The 21,106-nt window shown below is 37.9% G+C and overlaps 2 protein-coding genes across 2 annotated transcripts in view; both read left to right on the top strand.

Moving 5' to 3' along the window:
* Positions 1-8,734, top strand: part of LOC148351068 (uncharacterized) — a 136,416-nt gene extending 127,682 nt beyond the window's left edge. Inside the window, exons 66-68 of the mRNA XM_088320028.1 lie at positions 312-392; positions 1,423-1,605; positions 5,145-8,734. Coding sequence (XP_088176154.1) covers positions 312-392; positions 1,423-1,605; positions 5,145-5,294 — 414 coding nt within the window. The 3' untranslated portion in view covers positions 5,295-8,734. The remainder of the gene's footprint in view (positions 1-311; positions 393-1,422; positions 1,606-5,144) is intronic.
* A 490-nt stretch (positions 8,735-9,224) lies between these two features.
* Positions 9,225-21,106, top strand: part of man1b1a (mannosidase, alpha, class 1B, member 1a) — a 37,059-nt gene continuing 25,177 nt past the window's right edge. The window contains exons 1-6 of the mRNA XM_088356180.1: positions 9,225-9,327; positions 9,403-9,466; positions 16,943-17,081; positions 18,929-19,037; positions 20,000-20,151; positions 20,854-21,020. Of these exons, the coding sequence (XP_088212306.1) occupies positions 16,977-17,081; positions 18,929-19,037; positions 20,000-20,151; positions 20,854-21,020 (533 nt within the window). The 5' untranslated portion in view covers positions 9,225-9,327; positions 9,403-9,466; positions 16,943-16,976. The remainder of the gene's footprint in view (positions 9,328-9,402; positions 9,467-16,942; positions 17,082-18,928; positions 19,038-19,999; positions 20,152-20,853; positions 21,021-21,106) is intronic.

A 21,106-nucleotide genomic window follows, 5' to 3' on the forward strand; every position in this document is an offset into this window, starting at 1 on the left:
CATTAACAAAAAGGGGTGTATTTCCGAATTGTTTGATGTTATTTTCTTGAAAAACATAGTGGTTTTCCTTCAGAAATAAGGACATTTCTAAGTGACTCCAAACTTGTGAACATTAGTGTACTACAACGGACTTAACATCAAAGGTCCGTTTTACTGGGCTAACTCCACTGAAATTATTAAAAACAATGCATCATGTTCCCAAATAAGGATGTGGAACCATTTTCTCCTTACTTTGGCTTATATGAACTAGTTTAATTAAATTTGCTACGGTATTGTTGCAGGTGGTCATATGTGTGTTTGTCTATCTGCAGGTGCCCATGAAAGCCTGGATGAAAGAACATTCTGCAGATAGATCCTTTCAGTGGCTCAGCAGGCTGGACCAAGGATTTCAGGTGCATATATTATATATATACAGTGGAACCTCGGTTCTCGACCGTAATCCGTTCCAGAACCCTGTTAGAAAACTGATTTGTTCGATCACCGAAATCATTTTTCCCATTAAAAATAATGTGAACCGTTTCAATCCGTTCCAACACCCTGAATGTTTACCTTGAATGTTCAACGTAAACATAAAGCTAACCCAAGCTAATCGTACGTTCGCGTCATCGTAATCTTCCGTACGAATGATTACACTAACATGAACGTGTAAAAATAAAAATAAAAGGATAAAGAAAAGAATTATGAATAGGATTTCTTACCTTTGTGGTGGTCAGCAGAAGGCGCAGGTGGACAGTGGGGTATTCCCTAGCAAGATCAGACACTCGCACACCTCCTTCATATTTTGCTATTATTTCTTTCTTAAATGCAACAGTTGTACGCACTACTTTTCTTTTTTCACCTGTAGCAATTTTGCTGCTTGCACTGACTTTCTTCAGAGGCATAATTAGGGGCTAAAACACTTTGTACACCTATATTAAAAGCGAAAGCAAAACGAAGCACGTCCGCACGCGATAACAGTTGGTCACGAAAAGAGCGATCTACACCCGTACGCCGCTCAGCATCGCACCCTAGCGTACGCACTCACGCATTACCGGCGTTCGAACTCCAATTTTTTGACTGAACAGCGAAGCAAGAATTTCTCGAAATTTTGGGTCGGACTCCGATTTGTTCGAACTGAGAGGCTTTCGAAAACCGAGGTTCCACTGTGTATATATATATATATATATATATATATATATATATATAAAATCTAAAATTAGATGAGCAAAATTATCTAGCAGAAAATTAATTTTCTTATTTTTAGAAATATTATCTACCAATTTTATTAACCCTTAATGAGAGCAAATACCTAATATTAGCTAAATCATCCATCACCTCCAAGCTAAGACAATTTTTATATTATAAGTATGCATTATCTTTTTTTACTTAAGACATAATGTTTCAAAAGGTTTTGCAATATCCAATTTTAGCTTTTTTTTTCAGTTTACTTATCCAGGTGCCAACTTGGTTCAGATGCGTTTCCTGAGGTTGCACAGCAGCACAGCCATGCAGAAAATGACCTATTCCTGCCATCCTGGGCACCAACTGGGCCCATCAGAAATGGACATCAAGTTTCTAACTGACACAAGAAAGCAAAGTTTCCTTGGAGCAATTCAAAATTGTGTGGTGCGTAGATCTGAATGTTTTGTAATATTCCTAAAATATGTTGTAATTGCAACACTGCAACTCTTGTTTTTGCTTTCCTGTTTAAATGACAAAACTTTATTTGTATTATGTGGCATAAGTAAAACATATACACTTCGGTCCACAAGTTTAGGGTCATTTAGAATTGTCTTTGTTTTTTGTTTTTCAAGTAATATAACTATAAACTATTGCACATTTCGGACTATAGCGTGCACCTGATTATTAGCTGGACTCAGTATACTTTTAAAGGAAAAAAACTTTTTTACATTCATATGCCGCACCTGACTATAAGCTGGACGTGCCCACATTGAAACATGAGATATTAACAAGGAAAGACAGTACACAGAAAGTGTTCCAATCATATACAGTACCTTGACCCCTTAACGTTCCTTTTGATAAACAAATACAAGTCTATACAATGTCACCGGTCACTAAAATATGTCATGTCACATAACATTGGAAATTTTAAACTCTTGGGATTCAAGATATAAGGACCATTTTAAAATATATTCATCAAAGAAACATCACGTCTGAAACAAGATACCTGAAAAATAGTAAAGCCGGCGGAACTCACCATTACGTCCATCGGCTTCGTTACATCAAGGACAATCCATAGAATCCATCCATGTAAAATATTTTTTCCAAAACGCACAATAATACAGACATAGGACTTCACCTTAAATATTTCTGTTGGACATTGCTTATTGTACAACCCCTAGCAAAAAGTATGGAATCACTAGTCTTGGGCAAGCCCTCACGCAGACATTTTATTTTGTAAAAAAAAAAAAAAAACTCAGATTACAAACATGGAAAAATTGTAATATCATTCCAAAGTGCAACATATTGGCGCTCAGACACACTAAAATCAATTAAAACAAACCTTGCAAAGGTCAGTAAATGTTACTTTTATAGAGCAACTGCAAATAAATAAATATGGAATCACTCAACTGTGAGAAAAAAAGTATTGAATAATGAAAAACCGTCAAAGAAATAACAATCAAAACATATCACTAATATTTAGTGTCACCTCTTTTGGCTTTTATGACAGCTTGCAGTCTGAGGCATGGACTTGATGAGTGGCAAACAGTAGTATTCTTCATCTATCTGGTGCCAACTCTCTTTGATTGCAGTTGCCAGATAATCTTTGCAGTTTGGAGCCTTGCTGTGGACATTTTTTTTGATTTCCACCACAGGTTTTCAATTGGGTTGAAATCTGGGTTATTTGCAGGCCATGCCATTGACCTGATGAGCCTTTCCCCAAGTTTTCGGCATGATGCAATGTAATCTTGGAAAATGAGTTCATTATCTCCAAACATTTTTTCAATTGAAGGAATAAGAAAGCTGTTCAAAACGTCAATGTAAACGTGTGCATTTATTGCAGATTTGACCACAGCCATCTCGCCAGTGCCTTTGCCTGACATGCAGCCCCATATCTTTAAGGACTGTGGGAATTTTGAAGTTTTCTTCAGGCAGTCCTTTTTGTAAATATCACCGGAGCGGCACCAAACAAAAGTTCCAGCATCATCACCTTCATAACCTTCATCCAGTCATGCACAGTCCGTGTTGCCTCTTTTTAGCCCATTGCAGTCTTGTTATTTTGTGTTTAAGCGTCAACGAAGGTTTCCTTTTTTGCTTTCTGATATGAAAATCCCATTTCCTGTGGGCGATTTTGCACAGTTCTGTCACATACATTGGCTCCAACTTCCTCCCATTTCCTCTTCATTTGTCTTGCTATGCGTATTCTGTTTTTAAGACATATGGCCTTTAGTTGCCTTGATGTCTACATGTCTTCCTTGGCCTTTCAGTACGCTTGACTTTACTAAGTACTTCCAATGCTTTTTGAACTTGGTCCAAATCTTCGATACAGCTGACTGTGAACAGCCCACATTGTTGGCAACCCTATGAGTAGAGTTACCTTCTACAAGAATTTTGACGATCCCGTCTTTCGTTTAAAGAGACATCTTTCTTGTTGGAGCCATGATTCTTGCCAATCCACCTAGTCGAGGATCCCTCCAAGGTGTTATAACTGCACTGTTTTTAATGGCTGACTAACGAGCAGACTTAATCTAAGCCAGGTGCCCAATTAAGGAAAGGAAATTGACTGGGTGTGTCCTTATTTTCTACTCAAAATACACTTATTCCATGGTACATAGTGCACTTGCTCTTCCATTGCAATGTTTTTTTTTATTTCTTTTAGTGTTTCTGAATTCCAGTATGTTGCACTTTGGAATGACCTCACGATTGTTTCACATTTGTGATCTGAGTTTTTTCTAGAGAATAAAATGTCTGAGTGAGGGCTTGCTCAACACTGGTGATTCCATACATATGCTAGGGGTTGTAATCTGTTTGTTTCGCCACATTATTCGGTCTACAAATAAACAAACTCATAAAATGATTCCTTATAAGGTAGTTAGCCCTCCTTTTTGATTGACACCCTTTCCATGATGAGGGTCCGTTCATGACAGTTTTAGTCATGCAATGTTACCTTAATCCTCGATACATATATTCCACCTGTCTCACTCTTACCTTTACTGCTCGAGCGCCCCTGGCGGCTGTTAGAAAAAAGATGCATTAATTAGCCGCGTCATTGTCAGGGTTGGGTAGGGTTACTTTAACTGGATTACTTTCATTTACTTTTGGATTACTCCAATACAAAATATGCTAATAAAAGACAAAGAAACTAAATATGAATAAAATTACTAAATTTTGTGCAGGCTTGGGGAGTAACGGAATACATGGAACAGCAAAAATAATGTTGGCAAGCTGTTTGGATTTATTTTCATTTTGTTTCTGTCGCATTTTATGTTAGTTTTGCCGGAGCTCAAAGAGATCAAAGCCAGGAGAGAAAGCTTACCACGTGTTGTGAGTCATAATTTTATTCATATTTAGTCTATTTTGTCTTTTATTAGCATATTTGGTATTGGAGTAATCCAAAAGTAATTGAAAGTAATCAAGTCAAAGTAACCCTACCCGACCCTGATCACTGCATATGCTGCAGGGTTGAAAGCTTGGGGAAAAAGTCGCGTCTTATAGTCCAAATTTTACGGTAATCAGAAATACACAACATACATTGCAAGCGTGGCAAATGACTATTGCAGCTCTTAATGTAATATCTACATAGGTGTATACAGGCCCATTTCCAGCAACCGGTACTCCAGTGTTCTAATTAAACTATGTGTTTGCTAATTGCCTTAGAAGGCTAGTGGATGATATGAAAGCCCATCTGCAATGATTTTAGCTAAGCTGAAAACTGTTTAGTTGGTTGGAGAAGCTATGAAACTGACCTTCCTTTGAGCTAATATTCCTGGGGACTAAGGACATTTTTCCCCAACAAACAACAAACAAATATCCATAACATTTTTATTTTATTATTTTGTCTTTGCTTTCACCAAAGTTCCTGTCGTCATATTACTTCATGAGTAAAAGGTTGTTAAGTCGATTAGATCTTTTACTAGGTTTGGCCTGGTGGTCTGCTACTGCTTTTATTTTGATGAAACTGCATTGAAATTTTGTTTTTACAGCCTGAAGAGGAGGTGGTGTCTGGACCCAGAGAGTCGGTGTTTGAATTTGAGGAACTCTATCTTCTCCCTGTGAGAGATGTGGCACTAAGGGGTGGTACAGACTTTTCACATCAGTTCGCCATCAGTGTTGGACCCGTTTGTTTTAGTTAAAACACTCAAAAGGCTTTCAGGAACTGGATGCAAAATCTACACAACTTTCACTTTCTAACTTCTGAAGAAGTTAATGTTTTTGTTTTCCTATGGGATTTTCCACAAGGTTTAATGATTGTTCGGTGCTCAATCCCACTGAAAAGTACTGTGGAACCTCTACATAAGAGCCTAATTTGATCGAGGATCGTGCTTGTAGCTCGAATTCCTCTCGTAACAAGCACATTTTCTCGATAGGAAACACTTCAAAACTAATTGGCCCATTCCCAAAATACCAAAAGGATCAAAATGAACTACCGATAAAACTCTTTCTGATCACTAAAAATGCGTTAAAATGGTGAATAAACACACGAAAAAGATACAGTAATAAGATAAAGATGATATTAATGAAATAAAATGTAGGTTTATTATGAGAGAGTCGCCATAACAATCTGTTTCCGTGGTGCGGTTTGTCTTTTCTCTAATCTCCTCTGTAGTCGCCAGCTTCTCTGCATAAATTCTTCCGGGTCTTTGTGATCGGCACTCGCTGCTTCCTGATTGTACTCCTTTGCATGGTAACTCACTGTTTATCTGGTTTTCCTTGCTTCGTTTCAATTGTCCTCATTCTCCTTTTTTTCTCTGACACCATACCATTTTCATTTCTGGAACTCATGGCTAAGGTTACCAAAAGTCGAAAAAAGGATATGCTATAAAATTTGCTTAAAGAGTACAGGTACTCTTGAGGTATAACCAGGTGCACAAAATCACAGAGCTGATGGTAGTGTCTCGAGCGGTCTCTAGTGGTTGCCTCTGGTACTGCTCGTGAACTAAATTTACCTTAGTATAGGAAGCAAAATATTTCATAGCAAAACTTGTAAATCAAAATTCTCGTGTGTAGAGGTTCTCATATGAAGAGGTACCACTGTATATTGTTTACAGATACTTCCAAGATGTAAATAGGGCTCTTATTAAAGCTTCTTTTGTAAATAATATCAACCTCAGCATTCATTACAAAATAGTCACTGGTGGGCTCTTGACTGTAAGCTTTAACTCTCATGTCACGTTTCAAGGCATTTAAACCAGTTATTTATGAGTTCCACCTGTATTCAATCCATCCAAATATTTTTATAGCAATATTGGTGCTGTCTATTTTTAGGCATAAAGAAATTGTTTCATGTGTACCGTCTTTTCCGCACTATATTGAGCCCCTGGTTACAAGGCGCACCCCCAGAAATAGTTATTTGTGATATTTCTTTCATATATATAAGGCTCTTTAGACTACAAGGCTCATGGAATTAAAGTAACAATGGGAGCTAGGGTTGCACAAAGAATAAAAAGTACTTTTGCATTGATTGTTCAGTTGTTATATATCATTGATTACAATCAAATAACATTGGTTGCAACGCGAATCGAACCATGGTCGCGACAGGGAGCGCGCCGGATCTTATCCAGTAGACCAGTAGGGATACACGCGACACATGAAGAGGGGTTTTATCCCATCATTGAACTATTTTTAGTCATGGTACCAAACGGCCGCCACCAGACTGTACTTGCTCAAGACACACCACAGGAAATGGTGCCCCTAGGACCCTAGTGGTTAAGGGGTCTGGCCAACTTACAGACCAAACATGATGAGAAAAAGTGAAACAAAATTGTACATCAATATTTAATCACTTTGTTTTTCTCATTCCCTCCATCTGGCACCATGACTAAAAATAGTGTGAAAATGAGAAAGGACCTCATGCCTTTTCATCTGTCTGGTGAATAGGATCTGGCACTCTCCTCGCGTGATCCGGGTTTCGTTCCTGTAGCATCCAATGTTATGCAACTGTTAACAACCATCCATGTCAATGGCTGCCTGGTGGTAAGAATCTAGTGCTCTTTTCATTGCTATGTAGCGAATATTACAAAATATTTCCTGTTTCATCAGCATATAAGGCCCACCGGATAACAAGGCGCACGTTCAAATTTCTGACCAATTTTGGATTTTTAGGCTAGCCTTATAGTTGTGAAAACACGGTACTCATTTCAATATGTCTCAGGTAGGATACATGGATTATGTACACATGGGCACTGAACCACTTTTGCTTCCACACCACGCTGTATTTTGAATGAAATATAAAAATGCCCATATAGTATAAAGAGAAATGATACAGGAGGTACGCAGTTTCTCTAAAATAACCTCAGTAAGAACGTGTTGAAAAATGTTTATTACCTCAATGCAACCTCAATGCTCTTTGTTTTATTGTTTGTCGATAGTTTTGAAAAGCTTACCTTTATTCACCTGCAATCAATGATTGCATTGTCTGTGTGGTGCTGTGCCAGATAACTCGCATTTGTGTCCCCTGCTTGCTCAGTAAATGCAGCCAGTATGATCATTGTTTGTTGCAATTGACTTTGGTGAAAGTTTATTTTCTTTTCAATTTCAGCCTTTATTACAGTGGTCACCACTTTGTAAAGTGACCTGTCAGGGATCTTTATTCTAAAGGTTTCCTGACCCAATCCCTAAAACTGAATAACATATAATTGGGAAATCTACATGGCCACCTTACTACTTGGTGCTCATTTTATTGGAATTGAAGAGTTCCTTCAAAACAGTGTAATATTGTTTTCCTTGAAATTCATTAAATAGGGATGTTATTAATGTTTGTCAAAAGTAAATAAAGTAACAAATGAAAATGATCAATTTATTGTGTAATGGTCACCATAAACCCATAAATAAACCCACACATACTGTACTGTGGGCCTGCAGAAATTAGAGTGCTGTAAAACAAATTTTCTATTGTATGAGGATGAAATTTATTATTGTGCAGAACCGAAATACTTTTTGCCATACGATGTCAATGTCAACAGTTTTTCTTATTAACTGTGTAAGACCGGATGTAGAAATACAGAAAATATTTTTTGTTGAGTTTTATGACAATGTATATTTACACCTTTACTTTTATAAATCCAGTCTAGATAGATGAATGAATGGCCCTTTACATAGATGAATGAAAGGCTTTCACAGGGACAGATGGACGGACAGACGGCTAGACAGAGGTCCAGGGTTCGATTCCAACTACCGCGACCTCCTCGTGTGGGGGGTTTGTATTTTCTCCCGGTGCCTGTGTTGGTTTCCTCTTGGCACTCCAGTGTCCTCCAACATTCCAAAAACATGCATATCAGGTTGATTGACCGGTCCAAATTGTCGCTAGGTGTGAATGGGCGAGTGTGTTTTATGTCTCTGTGTACCCAGCGACTGGCTGGCAACCAGTTCAAGGTGTTCCCTGCCTGCCCAAGTCAAGTCAAGTCATGTTTATTTGTATAGCCGTTAATAACAAAGAGTCTCAAAGGGCTGCACGTACCACATATTATTGAAAACCACAGACTGTTATGACACCTACATTTTTGACTGAGTCACTCTAGGTGATATTACACTGCCCGAAGACGGCTGAAATGGGCCCCAGAACCCCTGCAACCCTAGCGAGGATAAAATGAGAAAATGAATGGATGATCATTTCGATTCTTTATTTGACCTTTTTTCTTAATTTATAACTTTGCAGTATAGGAGTGAATGGCCACCTCTAGATGGTGCCATTCCTGTTATGAGTACCGTAATCGCATTGCTCCATCTCAAATAAAGTTTGTCGTTGACCTATTTTGATTGAACGTTGATATTAAACAGTTTTGTAATGTTTTCATTGTATTTAAAATGTCAACCACCGTCATGCCCAAAACAAATGTTTGCCTAAGGTTATAACCGACTTGTGTAACGCCCACGGACTTTAACTATTATATCTCTAATAAAAGCTTTCCAACGACTAATATAGAAGTGACTAAAACCTTTATGATTATGTTTTTGTTTATAGTTTGTTTTATTTACTTGCCTTTGGAGTACGGTACATTTTGTGAAAACCCTGCAGGGGGCGCAAACTAATAGTAATACTAAACAGAAGAAGAAATTCAACATTTGACGTCACGTGTCACAAAACATCCGGTTTCTTTGTAGCGGACAGATTCGATGTAATTCATCACTGAAGCCGAAGTTAATGTATTTCACATGCCAGTCACTGATGTAGGAATATACTTTTGTCAAACATTAATGTTGTCGCTTAACAAGATGTGTTAAAATAAATATTCCTCTTGTTAGCCTGGTAGTAGGACCTGGTAAGCGCATTTCAAAACTAACGTCGCCGTGAGGTGCCAAACAAACGGTGAGTACTATATTTTACTTTGTGTTTGTGTGTGTTGAATATAAAGTAAAACAAAACAACTACGGAACAGAACAGCTTACGTGAATCATCCCTTTTAAAATGTCATGCACACTCAAATCAATCGTACTGTTCAGTGTAGTTATTGCCAATACAATTGCACGGGTATTATCATTCTTTATTGTACATGAACATGGCATATGTCACTTAAAGGGACAGTGTGTATGTATTATTTAGCACCTCACAGAAAAAAAACTTGAATTTAAAAGAAAAAAACATTATCGATTCAAATAATATGTAAAACCAAACTTCATATACACATGCATCATTATAATAACAGTAATAAATATTATCCAACCATCCATCCATTATCTGCACCGCTTATCCTCAGTAGGGTCGTGGGGATGCTGGTGCCCAACCCAGCTATCTTCGGGCAGTGGGCAGGTGACACCTTGAACTGGTTGCCAGCCAGTCGCAGGGCACGCAGAGACAGACAACTCACTTGCTCATTCATTTGGAGCGGGAAAATAACCTGACATGCATGTTTTTGGAATGTGAGAGGGAACCGGAGTGCCCGCAGGAAACCCACGCAAGCACGGGGAGAACATGCAAATTCCACAGAGGAAGGTTCGATATCATGACCTCAGAACTGTGCCGCACACACGCTAACCACTGTTCCGCCGTGCTGCCCAATGAATATTATCGTTATTGTTATTATTAATGTTTTTTTTAGCCCAAAAGTTGGCGAAAAACTAAGGGAAATTTAGAATTAAAATTGTGATTTTGGTGACTTAGTCTCTGTAGTTGTTTTTCCTTTTGTGGCACCTGTTTTTATCTGCACGACACAATACGGTGACACCTTGTGGTTAAATAATACACACTGTCCCTTTAACTATCATCAGGGATGTGATTTTTCCGCTAATTCGCGGAATTCCGCTTTTTTTATCTCCAAAAATAAAATTTTAAGATTTCCGATTTTTTAATTGGTAAAAAAAACGATTTCGTCTCTACAGCATTCCATTTTAGTGTTTCCGTAACTAAAATGAAACGTACTTGCGATTGGTTGAAGTCTCCGTGTTGACCAATAAACGCGCTTGTTATAAAGGCGTAGGAGTATGCCATTGTTCATTTCTCACACGTTTTTGCCGAGTGTTTAAAGAAAGATGTCCGAGATCGAACGCAAAGATGCTCCGCGAGGTAAAGAAATTGATAAGATCGTAAAAAACAAGTTTCGATCGGACTGGTTGGAGAAGGAATTATCTACAAATGTTGGAAAGAAAGTGACGAATTTGTTCAGTGACTTTATTCGGAAGATCGATCGTGCCGGGAAAAGCGCTTTGCATTTGATGCCATGATACCATTGTCTATGGTGGGAGAGGTTTCAAAGCTCTTGAAAGTCACGCAAAGAGCAAAAAACACGTGAAAGAACTCCAGTCAAGAACAACAAATTATTCCATCGCTGGTAGTTTCGGTGCCCAAACGAAAACTCCAAAACTTTAAGGCCTCCATCCCTTATTGACACCACAAACGGAAGCGGTAATAGAGAGACGTGATCCACCCCAAAAACCTGTACCAGTTGCTGATAGAGTCGTGAATTTTGAGGTAGGTGGTAAACTTTTCAAATTTATTTGACAGTTTTCCCCTTTTTTTCGAAAATATTATAACGTAATAAAAATGGCCATAAATATTTAACAATTACAATAATAGATTTTCATGTGTACATTACACCAACACTTTACTGTAGGGCCTATACTTATTGCACTTTCATTTATAGATAACATCTTCTGCTATAACAAAGACATTTGTGGTATGTTCTAATATGAGTTACTTTTCATTTGGTCATGATACAATTATTTCTTCATGAAATTTGAACTCTTCAACATGATTTATGTGTTAACTTAGTAATCACATGAGTTAGATATGATGATATTCTCAGTGATAGTTTTTAAAAGCAAAGGCAGTCCAATGTTTTTTAATGTGACTGATTTTGAGTTGACTTAAACTGTAATTTTATATGGGATAGTTCAAAATACATTGAAAATTGATGCTGTTGTTTTGTCTATTTCTTTGTCATCCGAGTGCATTGAAAGTACTTAAAAAAACGTAAAACCCATGAGCTCCGGGGGGCTTCGCCCCACTTGTCCCCCCCACCAGGGCACTGCCCTGGACCTCAGATAATTTTACTTTGGTCAAATCACATCCCTGTATCATGTTAAGACAAGGGCTTCAAAGTCTCATCATCATGAGGGGAATGAATTTGAGACTCTTGAGGAACAGGAACAATGACCAAATTGTGCTACTATGCCTATGGAATGTAAAAAAAAAAAGTCTAGTGAAGAACTTAAATGCTTAAGATATTTTACCATGCTTTATTGCTCATGAACGTAGCATATGTCACTTAAATAAATGTGTCTTGGGCTCAGTTAAGGATTTTCAACGTAATCCAAGAAATGGCATTGAGTCAGCCATCTGGCGTTTTATTTGAGGATATAGATCACACTGTTCTGTCAGAGTGGGAAGAAGCACAAGAATGAACTTCAAAATTATGATTACTTTTTCATTACAATGGGGGTTTGAGTAGAGGCAAAAAAATTAGAACTAAATCAAGTTTTAAATCTTGACACATCCAAAATGTTTTTGTTTTTAATTTCTTTGTTAGATGAAAATTGGTACTACAAACACTCAAAAATGGCCTCTATTGCTGTGCTGTTCTCCCAAAAAAGCCACAAACTGTTTGCATCATTAGGACATTTTCTAATTAAATCACCTTATTTTGTTAATTAAGATTTTCTCCATTCTAATGATTGTCAAATGCAAAAAAATGTCTGCATGATTTCATTGTCCTCTAATGCACAATTATCATTTTGAATTGATGAAAAATGTCAAGACTATTAAAGGGACACCTTGTAATATTTGACCACTAGTTTTCACTGTATTGTGGAGTGAAACCAAAAATCGAGTGCTAAAAAGCGCACAAGGAAGAATACAAAATACGGGGAGTCGAAGTGACCAAAACCTACAATTTTACCGTAAATTACGGACCATAGAGCGCACCTGATTATAAGCCGCACCCATCACATTTTAAGGGGAAAACCGATTTTGTCCATACCCAAGCCGCACCTGTAAATAAGCCGCATGCACCCACATCATATAAACACAAAATTAATCCAAGCCAAACTTCAAGTTCCGCGATTGAAACCAAATGTCCTTCATTGAAGCACACAGTCTAAATATCACAGCCGCCAAAATAAACGTAAAATGATATAGGTACTTAAAATTTGTTGCAGACCTGCAGATTCTGGGTGCCTGTTGATAGTAATCCAAGGAAAAAAGTGTATATTTCCAAAGGTAAGGGTGGGAAAAATATATATCCATTATTGTCCGCCTTGTCCACAAAAACTCTTTACCGGTCTCCACTTTCCCGTCAGCCCGCGTTTGCTCCGCCCCTCTTTTTTATTTGCTCGTGCAAAATAAGTGTCTCAAATAAATACATTACAAAAATATACAGTTGCAAATACATATAACACATATTTACAAAGAAAGACGGTACATCGAGAGAGTTTTCAAAGCTTTAATAATAATATAACTTTTATCCAAAACCGTGCCTTTGGGAGGTAGCCTCACGCTACTAACAAGACGCTCGCACACCTGCATATTAGCCTGTTAAGGAATTAAATGCCGTAAATGTTAGAGTCACGGCAGATCATCCGCTTCTTCCTCCTTGGAAATGACATCTAAGTTGTCTTTCTCAATGTCGGAAAGATTTTTATTATGACGACGTTGTTCCTCGCTCCCTTACTCCAATTCACCCCAGCATTATGCCCGTTTGATTGTAACATGGAAGCTGCGTCATGAGCTTTATTTAGTACAATCCGCACGATGAGGGTATGTTTAGGCTCACAAGTTGTGATCTTCCTCTGCGCTTATATTCTACCGGGCTAAATCTTACCTCTCATACTCGAGCGCCGCTGGCGGCCGTTAAAAAGATTACATAAATTCATCTCTGAATAATAGTAATAATAATAATAATAATTTCCTTTGTATTGTCATTCTTTGTAACAATGTACACAGAACGAAATGTCGATACACCTGACCCGTTGTAGCGAGTCGATGCAGGCGCAGCCAGAGGGCGCCGCCATTATACCAATTAGGTATGTCTCGGTCGAGGCGCGAACCAGCGACCTCCCAGTCTCAAAGCGGGCACACTACCATCTAGGCTATAAGCCGCAGGGTTAAAAATTTGGGGGAAAAGTAGCGGCTTATAGTCCGGAATTTACGGTACTTTTTTTGCCAAGCCTTTCAAAAGGCCTTTGGGGCATAACTGTAGCAGCAAGAAGGCTGACAATCATGTCACCTCCCTCTACTTCAGCCTAATGTTTTATAAAATTTAGAGCTATGAGTATTTAAAAATATGCATGTTTATATGATGGTAAAAGTGAAGTTCAAGGCCCCAGTGTTGCAACAGCTTGCCATGTCAATTTATGTGGCCACTTACCATAGTTTACTTTCTATTAGACTCTTGCAGAAAGCCCTCAGACTGCATGTTAGCTTCCCAGGTGTTGCCATGTCCTCTAGGTATAGTCCCGTCTATCCATCCATCCATTATCTGCACCGCTTATCCTCTGTAGGGTCGCGGGGGTGCTGGAGCCCATCTCAGCTATCTTCGGGCTGTGGGCAGGGGACACCCTGAACTGTTTGCCCGCCAGTCGCAGGGCACACAGAGATAGCCCCGTCTATATGTATGGTTTTGCTTGCAACATTAAAAAATTAATCTATAACTCTGTTGTTGAGTTTGGGAAAAAAATAAACATTTTTATCATTGCATGATGACAACACCTTTGACACACTGTTCGGAGATTTTTTTATAACTGTTTTAATCTACATACGTTTTAAACAGTATGTCACACAGCCAACTCACAATACAGGATACAGCCTTCATCTCTTAGTTACATATGGCTTTAACGTAAACGTGTCCTCTGCTGTCAACCTAGCTGTGTCCTATCCTTGCTGTGTGTTTTTTAACATAAATACTTTTAATCAACAGGGGGCCTCAGTGAAACAACGATGTAATGATACTGTATCTAACATCAGAAGTGGCTGCAAATTATATCAAGTTTTAAAATATAACTCCTGCTTATGTTTAACTTACACCTCGTGATTTTACTGTTGATAATTTTAAAAGAAATCTAAATTCAAAACTCAACCGATTAACTCGTCTGGTTGCCAAATCAAAAACTAGAAAATCCAAACCTGTGTGGAGAAGCAATAAAGTCAAAAACCTCAAAAGACATTGCAGAATTGCTGTGAGAAGGTTCAGAAAGAATTACAATCCAGTACACTAGGAGACATTCCTTCAACAACTGAAAGCCTACAAATTTAACTCTCGTACAGGCAAGGACAACATACTTTTCAAATATTATAACAGACAAAAATCCTTTTTTCCATCTTTGACTTTTTAGCTATTTGATTTGAAAAAGCCCTGAATGAAGTCGACAAATACTCTTTTTGAAGACTTTGCAGACCACTTCAAAAGTAAAATTACTAAAACCGGTGCAGCTTTTTAGCCTGTCAACCCAATAACCTGCCATAATTCTGACATTTCTTATTAAGACACTTTTTGTGTTCTTTGAGAAACAGATTGTAATTGCTCTCTTTAGACGGGCGTTTTCCCTGCCGCCTTTAAAATGACGGTGGTGTGGCCCCACCTGAAGAAGAGCACTTTAGATTCAACCATTTTAAATAATAACCGTATTTTCCGCACTATATGGCGCACCGTGTTATAAGGCGCACCTTCAATGAATGATATATTTTAAAACTTTTGCCATACATAAGACGCACCCCATTATAAGGCGCTATAAGTGCATGCTGGTTTAAGATCAGGTAATTGTGCAATTTTGTAATTGTAATCCTGTGCAGTCCTTCGAGACATTTTTGTGATTAAGGGCTATTTACGGTAAATAAATGTGATTTGACTTGACTACAGTAGAGAATGTAGTTACGTTATGCAACCTCTAGAGGTTGCCACGCTAAAGGGAATGTCAACAAAACATTCAAAATGGTCAAACTTTATTGTTAACAAACAAGCTTTCCACAACTCCATTCACTCCCAAAATAAATAAACAGCCGTTTTATTATTTTCTCTGAGGTAAAGCATTTTCGTGACACATTTTTAACATCTCTGAACAACATCAAGGCATATCATTTTAATTTTCCTCCATTTAGTCAACACGCAAAAAAAAAACCTGTTATTTTAAATAAAACGTTAGTGCAATCGCAATAAAGTGACACTCGTAATGTGCAAAAACAACAAGTGCAAAACAATAACAATAAAGCAATAACAATAAAGCAATAACATAATAACTGTAAAATGTAAAACGTAAACACACAAAAGAAAAACAAATATCACTCTATAAGCTCCTCATCGACGAATCCCTCATTCTTCTTCTGCAGTGTTCGAATTGACCATCTCAGTGAATGGGCCATCCAACACGTCCGGCTCCGTTTCATCAAGGTCGTCATTAATTGAGTCAGTGTCGCTGATGTTGTCTGGCTGTTCGGGGACAATTCCCGTCTTCTTGAAAGCTCGGACCACAGTTGAGACTGATATATCAGCCCATGCATTTACGATCCACTGACAGATGGTGGCGTATGTCGCCCGGCGCTGTCTCCCCGCACGTATGAAAGAGAATCGTTGTTTAATATTTCCCAGTATGCACAGCGCGAAAAATGGAGTCGGCGGCTGTTTCTCATAGTTGCGAGACCTTGCGAATTTAATATTGAGCCATATATAAGGCGCACTGTGTTATAAGGCGCATGGTCAGCTTTTGAAAAAAATTTAGACTTTTAGGTGCGCCTTATAGTGCGGAAAATACGGTACCTTAAATTGTCCAATTTACCGTTTTTAAGCAAGGTTTTAGACAACATTTTTTATTCAGCTGTATTCGTATTTAGAAGAAAACAGTATTTTAGAGGAATTTAACTCTTGTTTTAAGAACAACCACAGTACAGAGACTGCCCTTAAAAGATTATAAATGATATTACTGGATTTCAGTTCCTTTTTTTAAAACAGTAGAGCACCACATTGTATTAAATAGACTCAGAAACCTAGTGGCCATCTCTTGTTCTGTTTTGAACTGGTTTTATTCCTACTTCACTGATCAACATGTCTTACTAAGTATGGAAGGACAAAGTTAAATTTTAGACCCAGTACCTTTTAATTAGAATATCCTCCTTTTTTGGGATGTTATCAGATGTTTTAGGTTGTTGGGTGGATAAAGAAAAGGGTATTATTGTCTCATTGTACACTTAATGTTTTTATGCAGCACTTGTGAGTATCAAGTAATTTCCTGAAAAGTGCTTTACAAATGAATGAGATTTTGTTTGACTATTGGCATTAATTTTCACGGCCAATCTTTATTTAGAAGATGATACGTTTGTTTTCTTAGTCTGACTACATTTCATTCTGGCTTCTGCGTGCAGTGTCGATGACCACCATCTTGCCTTCACCAATGACATGATGTATCCGCCATCCAGGAAGGACTTCATCTCTCTCACGCTCACTGAGCCAAACTGGAACATTTACAACAATGGCAAACACCGCAAACAGTCATACTGGAGGGTGCGTAGTCATCTTGCACCGATATGTAATGTGCTTACTCTGTACTCTTTGCTTGAAATGATGCCATCATAACTTTATGCAGTTGTACTTCGTATCTAAATAAAAACCCACGTAAATGTTATTAGCAGATTGATGGTTGTCCGTGACAACGTGACCGATGCAGGAATATAAAGTGATCAGAGGACACTGTATTTCAAGCTCTGCATTAAATAAGTGGCGGAATATTGCAGTAACACTATGTTGTAACAACAGTAGTTACGCAACTTTCTTCATATCGCATATCCGTATTCCTTACCAAGAAAATTAATTGCGTTCCAAGTTTGCATTCCATTGTAACGTGTTAGTCCCAACACTGCACTAGACTAATCGTATAACATTGTATCAATGTTTCAAATATTGAGTATTACTTTCAGTTTGACATACAAGTCAAATGATCAGTTTTCAGTGTATTTGTAGTGTAACTATGGTTGAAAAAGTAAACCAATGGGTGCAGGTTACCCCTTAAGGCGCAATGTTTGCTCTCAGCAGAATAAATAAACTTTGCCCTCAGTGCACTTTCAGACAGAAATTCCAGTTTTGAGTTTTCCAAACTTTTAATCCGTAAAACATTGGGTGTCATATAGTGGTTCTCGCGGGCACTTTAAGAGATGCCTAAATTGTTTAGCTATACCTGAAAAACTAAGATCAACACTAAAGCAAATGCTTGAACTTTTATCTAAACTGCAAAAAACAAACATTAGAACCTTGTCCCATTCTCAGTCATACATATGTTTGAGGGAGAGATTTCATAGAATGACCTTGCAGTGCAAATTTTAGGATAATTTTGCCGTTTTAAATACTTTATTTGCCCCCCCAAAATGCCTCTACTTCAATAAGAAAATATCGTAAAATTGGGACCATAAGCCGCACCTGACTACAAGCCGCATGTGCCCACATTGAAACAAGAGATATTTTCAAAGAAAGACACAGAAAGAGTTCTATTAATATACCGCTAATCCCTTAACGCTCCGACAGCTTGCCGGTGGGCTACCGAACCTTAGATAAGAAAATACTTGTCTGTTCGATCACCAGTAACTGAAATATGTCATGCTACTTATCATTGAAACACTTTAACTCTTGGGATTCCAAATATTAAGACCATTTCAAAATATACTCATCCGAGAAACATCACGATCAGTTTGAAACAAGATACCCGGAAACTGTAAAGCCGAGGTATATCACCATTGCATTTTCTGGTCGTCTTCAACTTCTTTGAATCTATGCGAAAACGGATTCATTACATCAAGGACAATCCATAGAATCCAACCGTGTAACATATTTACCCTATAACACATGATAATGCCAACAGATAAATAGGAATCCGCCTTAATTATTAATGCTTCGTTGGACATTGCTTCTTGCGATCTATTTGTTTCGCCATCTATCTACAAATAGACTTGTAAAATTATTTCCAATGTGTTAATTAGCCCACCCCTTTCGATTGACATATTTTCCCTGATGAGGGTCGGGTCATGAGCGTTTTATCCATGCATAAGCGCGAAGTTACATTAAACTTGTGTCTTCCTCCACACACATGTTCCACATGTCCGACTCTTACCTGGAGTGCTCGGTGCGCCCCTGGCAGCGGTTAGAAATAAGGCATAAATAGCCACAGCATTGCATAAGCCGACGGGCTGAAAGCTTGGGGAAAAAAAATGTTGATTATTACTTGAATTTTACGGTAGTGCAATATCATACATGCTTTTGCTTTATGTTAAATGTTTTGAACTCAGAGACATAATGCAGTTCTGTTCTATTTTGGAATAACAGTTTTTGTTTTTCCCTCAACTTTTTCTCTTTACTTCCAGAAATGGAAGCAGCTGTCTCGACTCCAGCGAAGTCTCATCCTTTTCATTGTTGCGCTCACCCTTGTCCTGGGACTACTGTCATATTCACGCATATCTAAGCCAAGGACAGGTCAGAGCTTACATCAAGGCAGAAAGCAAACACGACACTCAAGAATCTGTTTAAAATCGTTTTACCCTCTTAATGTTTCCCATAGAATTTTGTGATACCCTGGTGGGTCGGGGGAATAATTCCCCCAATGAAAATGTTTTACATTTTAAATTCAGATGCATCGATGGTGGATTTTTAGAGCAAAATAAAGCTAGAGCGTGCCTTTGTAAACTATTGAAACACAAATACATAAGTTTTGAAATGTAATGACACAGCAAACAAGTCACACCCACAAAGCATGGTAAGGGAGAGAGGATTATAATGCAAGAAAAAACTGCTCTTAATCTAAAAATAACTATGGTGTTTTGTTGCCAATGCTGCACTATTTAATTGTGTCGAATAAGCGAGTAAACAGACTAAATCTCAAATTAAATGTTGTACTCATATCGTGATTTGGTAAATTATAGTATTAAATAGCAGTACCACTGTTTTGGTGATTGGTGCTATGACAGAATGTGTATTGTTCTTCAATGGTTTACAGGAGGTTATTGTAACGAACAATCTATGTGTTACAGTTAGGTCCTGTGTCCACCAGAGTATTTTCTTGCCCTAAGCAAAATCTATGCTAGGTGTTTGCTATCAGTTACATAATGGGAATTTTAATTTCTTTTGATGAACTTGTGTATATATACATGTATATATACATGTATATACATGTATATATACTTAAATGATTATATATTTTTTTGATACAAGTTCATGAGACTTTGGCGGCACCAATTAAATAAACCCTGGCGGCCTGCCAGAATCTTCTTATGTATGGGAAGCATTGCTTCTATGAGGTTGTTGATTGTGACATTTCTATTTGACCTCCGCGGTTAATGTTTAGTTTGTTCGATATTAATAATGTTTGATTTCAAAAAGCGGGATTCACAGCATTATGATATTTTCTTTTTCAGTCAAACGTGCTTATTTGCTTTCAGGTCTTTCAAAAAAAGATGACTGGCTGGAAATAAATGATGATATGTCAAAGTCAGCATTTCCTGATGTAATGATGAATCCAGATGTTCTCCCCGATTCTGTGCCTGAACTGAAAGGACAAAAAGTCCCGGTCTTTCAAAGACCTCCCATAAATGTGAGAAATACATTGTGTATGTACAGTCTTTTCAAAGGTGACTACATTGAAACATTATTTGTTAGTTCTGTGTTTGCTTGTGGCTTTTGATTAGGGCACAGCACAAAAAAACATCAATCAATAACTAACGAAGAAAACAACTTAATATTTGCACATGACCAACTGTACTATATAGTAGCATATAATAATTAAACATGTGCCTAAAGGGAGTAGGCCGAAGCAGAAGCTTTTCACTGCCTGCCCCCTATTCAGTTTTTTCTCGCAGGAAACGCATATTCAATTAAAAAAAAAAGAAAAAACAAGACCCTACCCACAAAAGGAGAAAAAAAGCTGCGTGATGTAACAGGGAGGAAGGAATTAGAGATTCCAACCTGTAAAGTTCTGAAAAACACCATGCTTGAGGCAAAATGAAGTCGGCCCTTTAATATGAAATTACAAATGTATTGACACTTGGGCATTTCACACACTTTTACCCAATAGTGAATATACCCCCAAAATGTATCACATTTTTTTTCAATGTTTCCTGACCCTGACCATCAAGCTTACTGAGTATTTTGGGGGAGACCCCGTAATTGCACATCTGCATAAACGTGGTCACCTTTGAGTTCTGTCTGCGTGTGTCACGTGTGTGTCTTTGTGTGTCCTGGTTGGCTTACCTGCTTAAAAGCTGAATTAAGGACATTTTGTGTCACTTATCAACAGAAGAAATTTCTAAACAAGAGAGGGCCACCAAGCCTTCAAAAAAAGGGAAACATCTCACACATATTGTCTGTGGTGGGACAAGAGCAAGTACAAGGAGAGGAGGAGAACGGTGAGAAACAAGTACAACATGAGGAGGAAAACGGAGAAACACAAAAAAAGATAGTCAGGTAATCTCATATGCCCTCAAAAACCTGATTGGTTCTTTTTAAAATTGAATTGAACATATAGTATTCACTACCGTTCTAAATTTTGG

The sequence above is a fragment of the Urocampus carinirostris genome, chromosome 16, assembly GCF_059441175.1.
Source record: "Urocampus carinirostris isolate Australia breed hairy pipefish chromosome 16, RoL_Ucar_1.0, whole genome shotgun sequence".
Taxonomy (NCBI): domain Eukaryota; kingdom Metazoa; phylum Chordata; class Actinopteri; order Syngnathiformes; family Syngnathidae; genus Urocampus; species Urocampus carinirostris.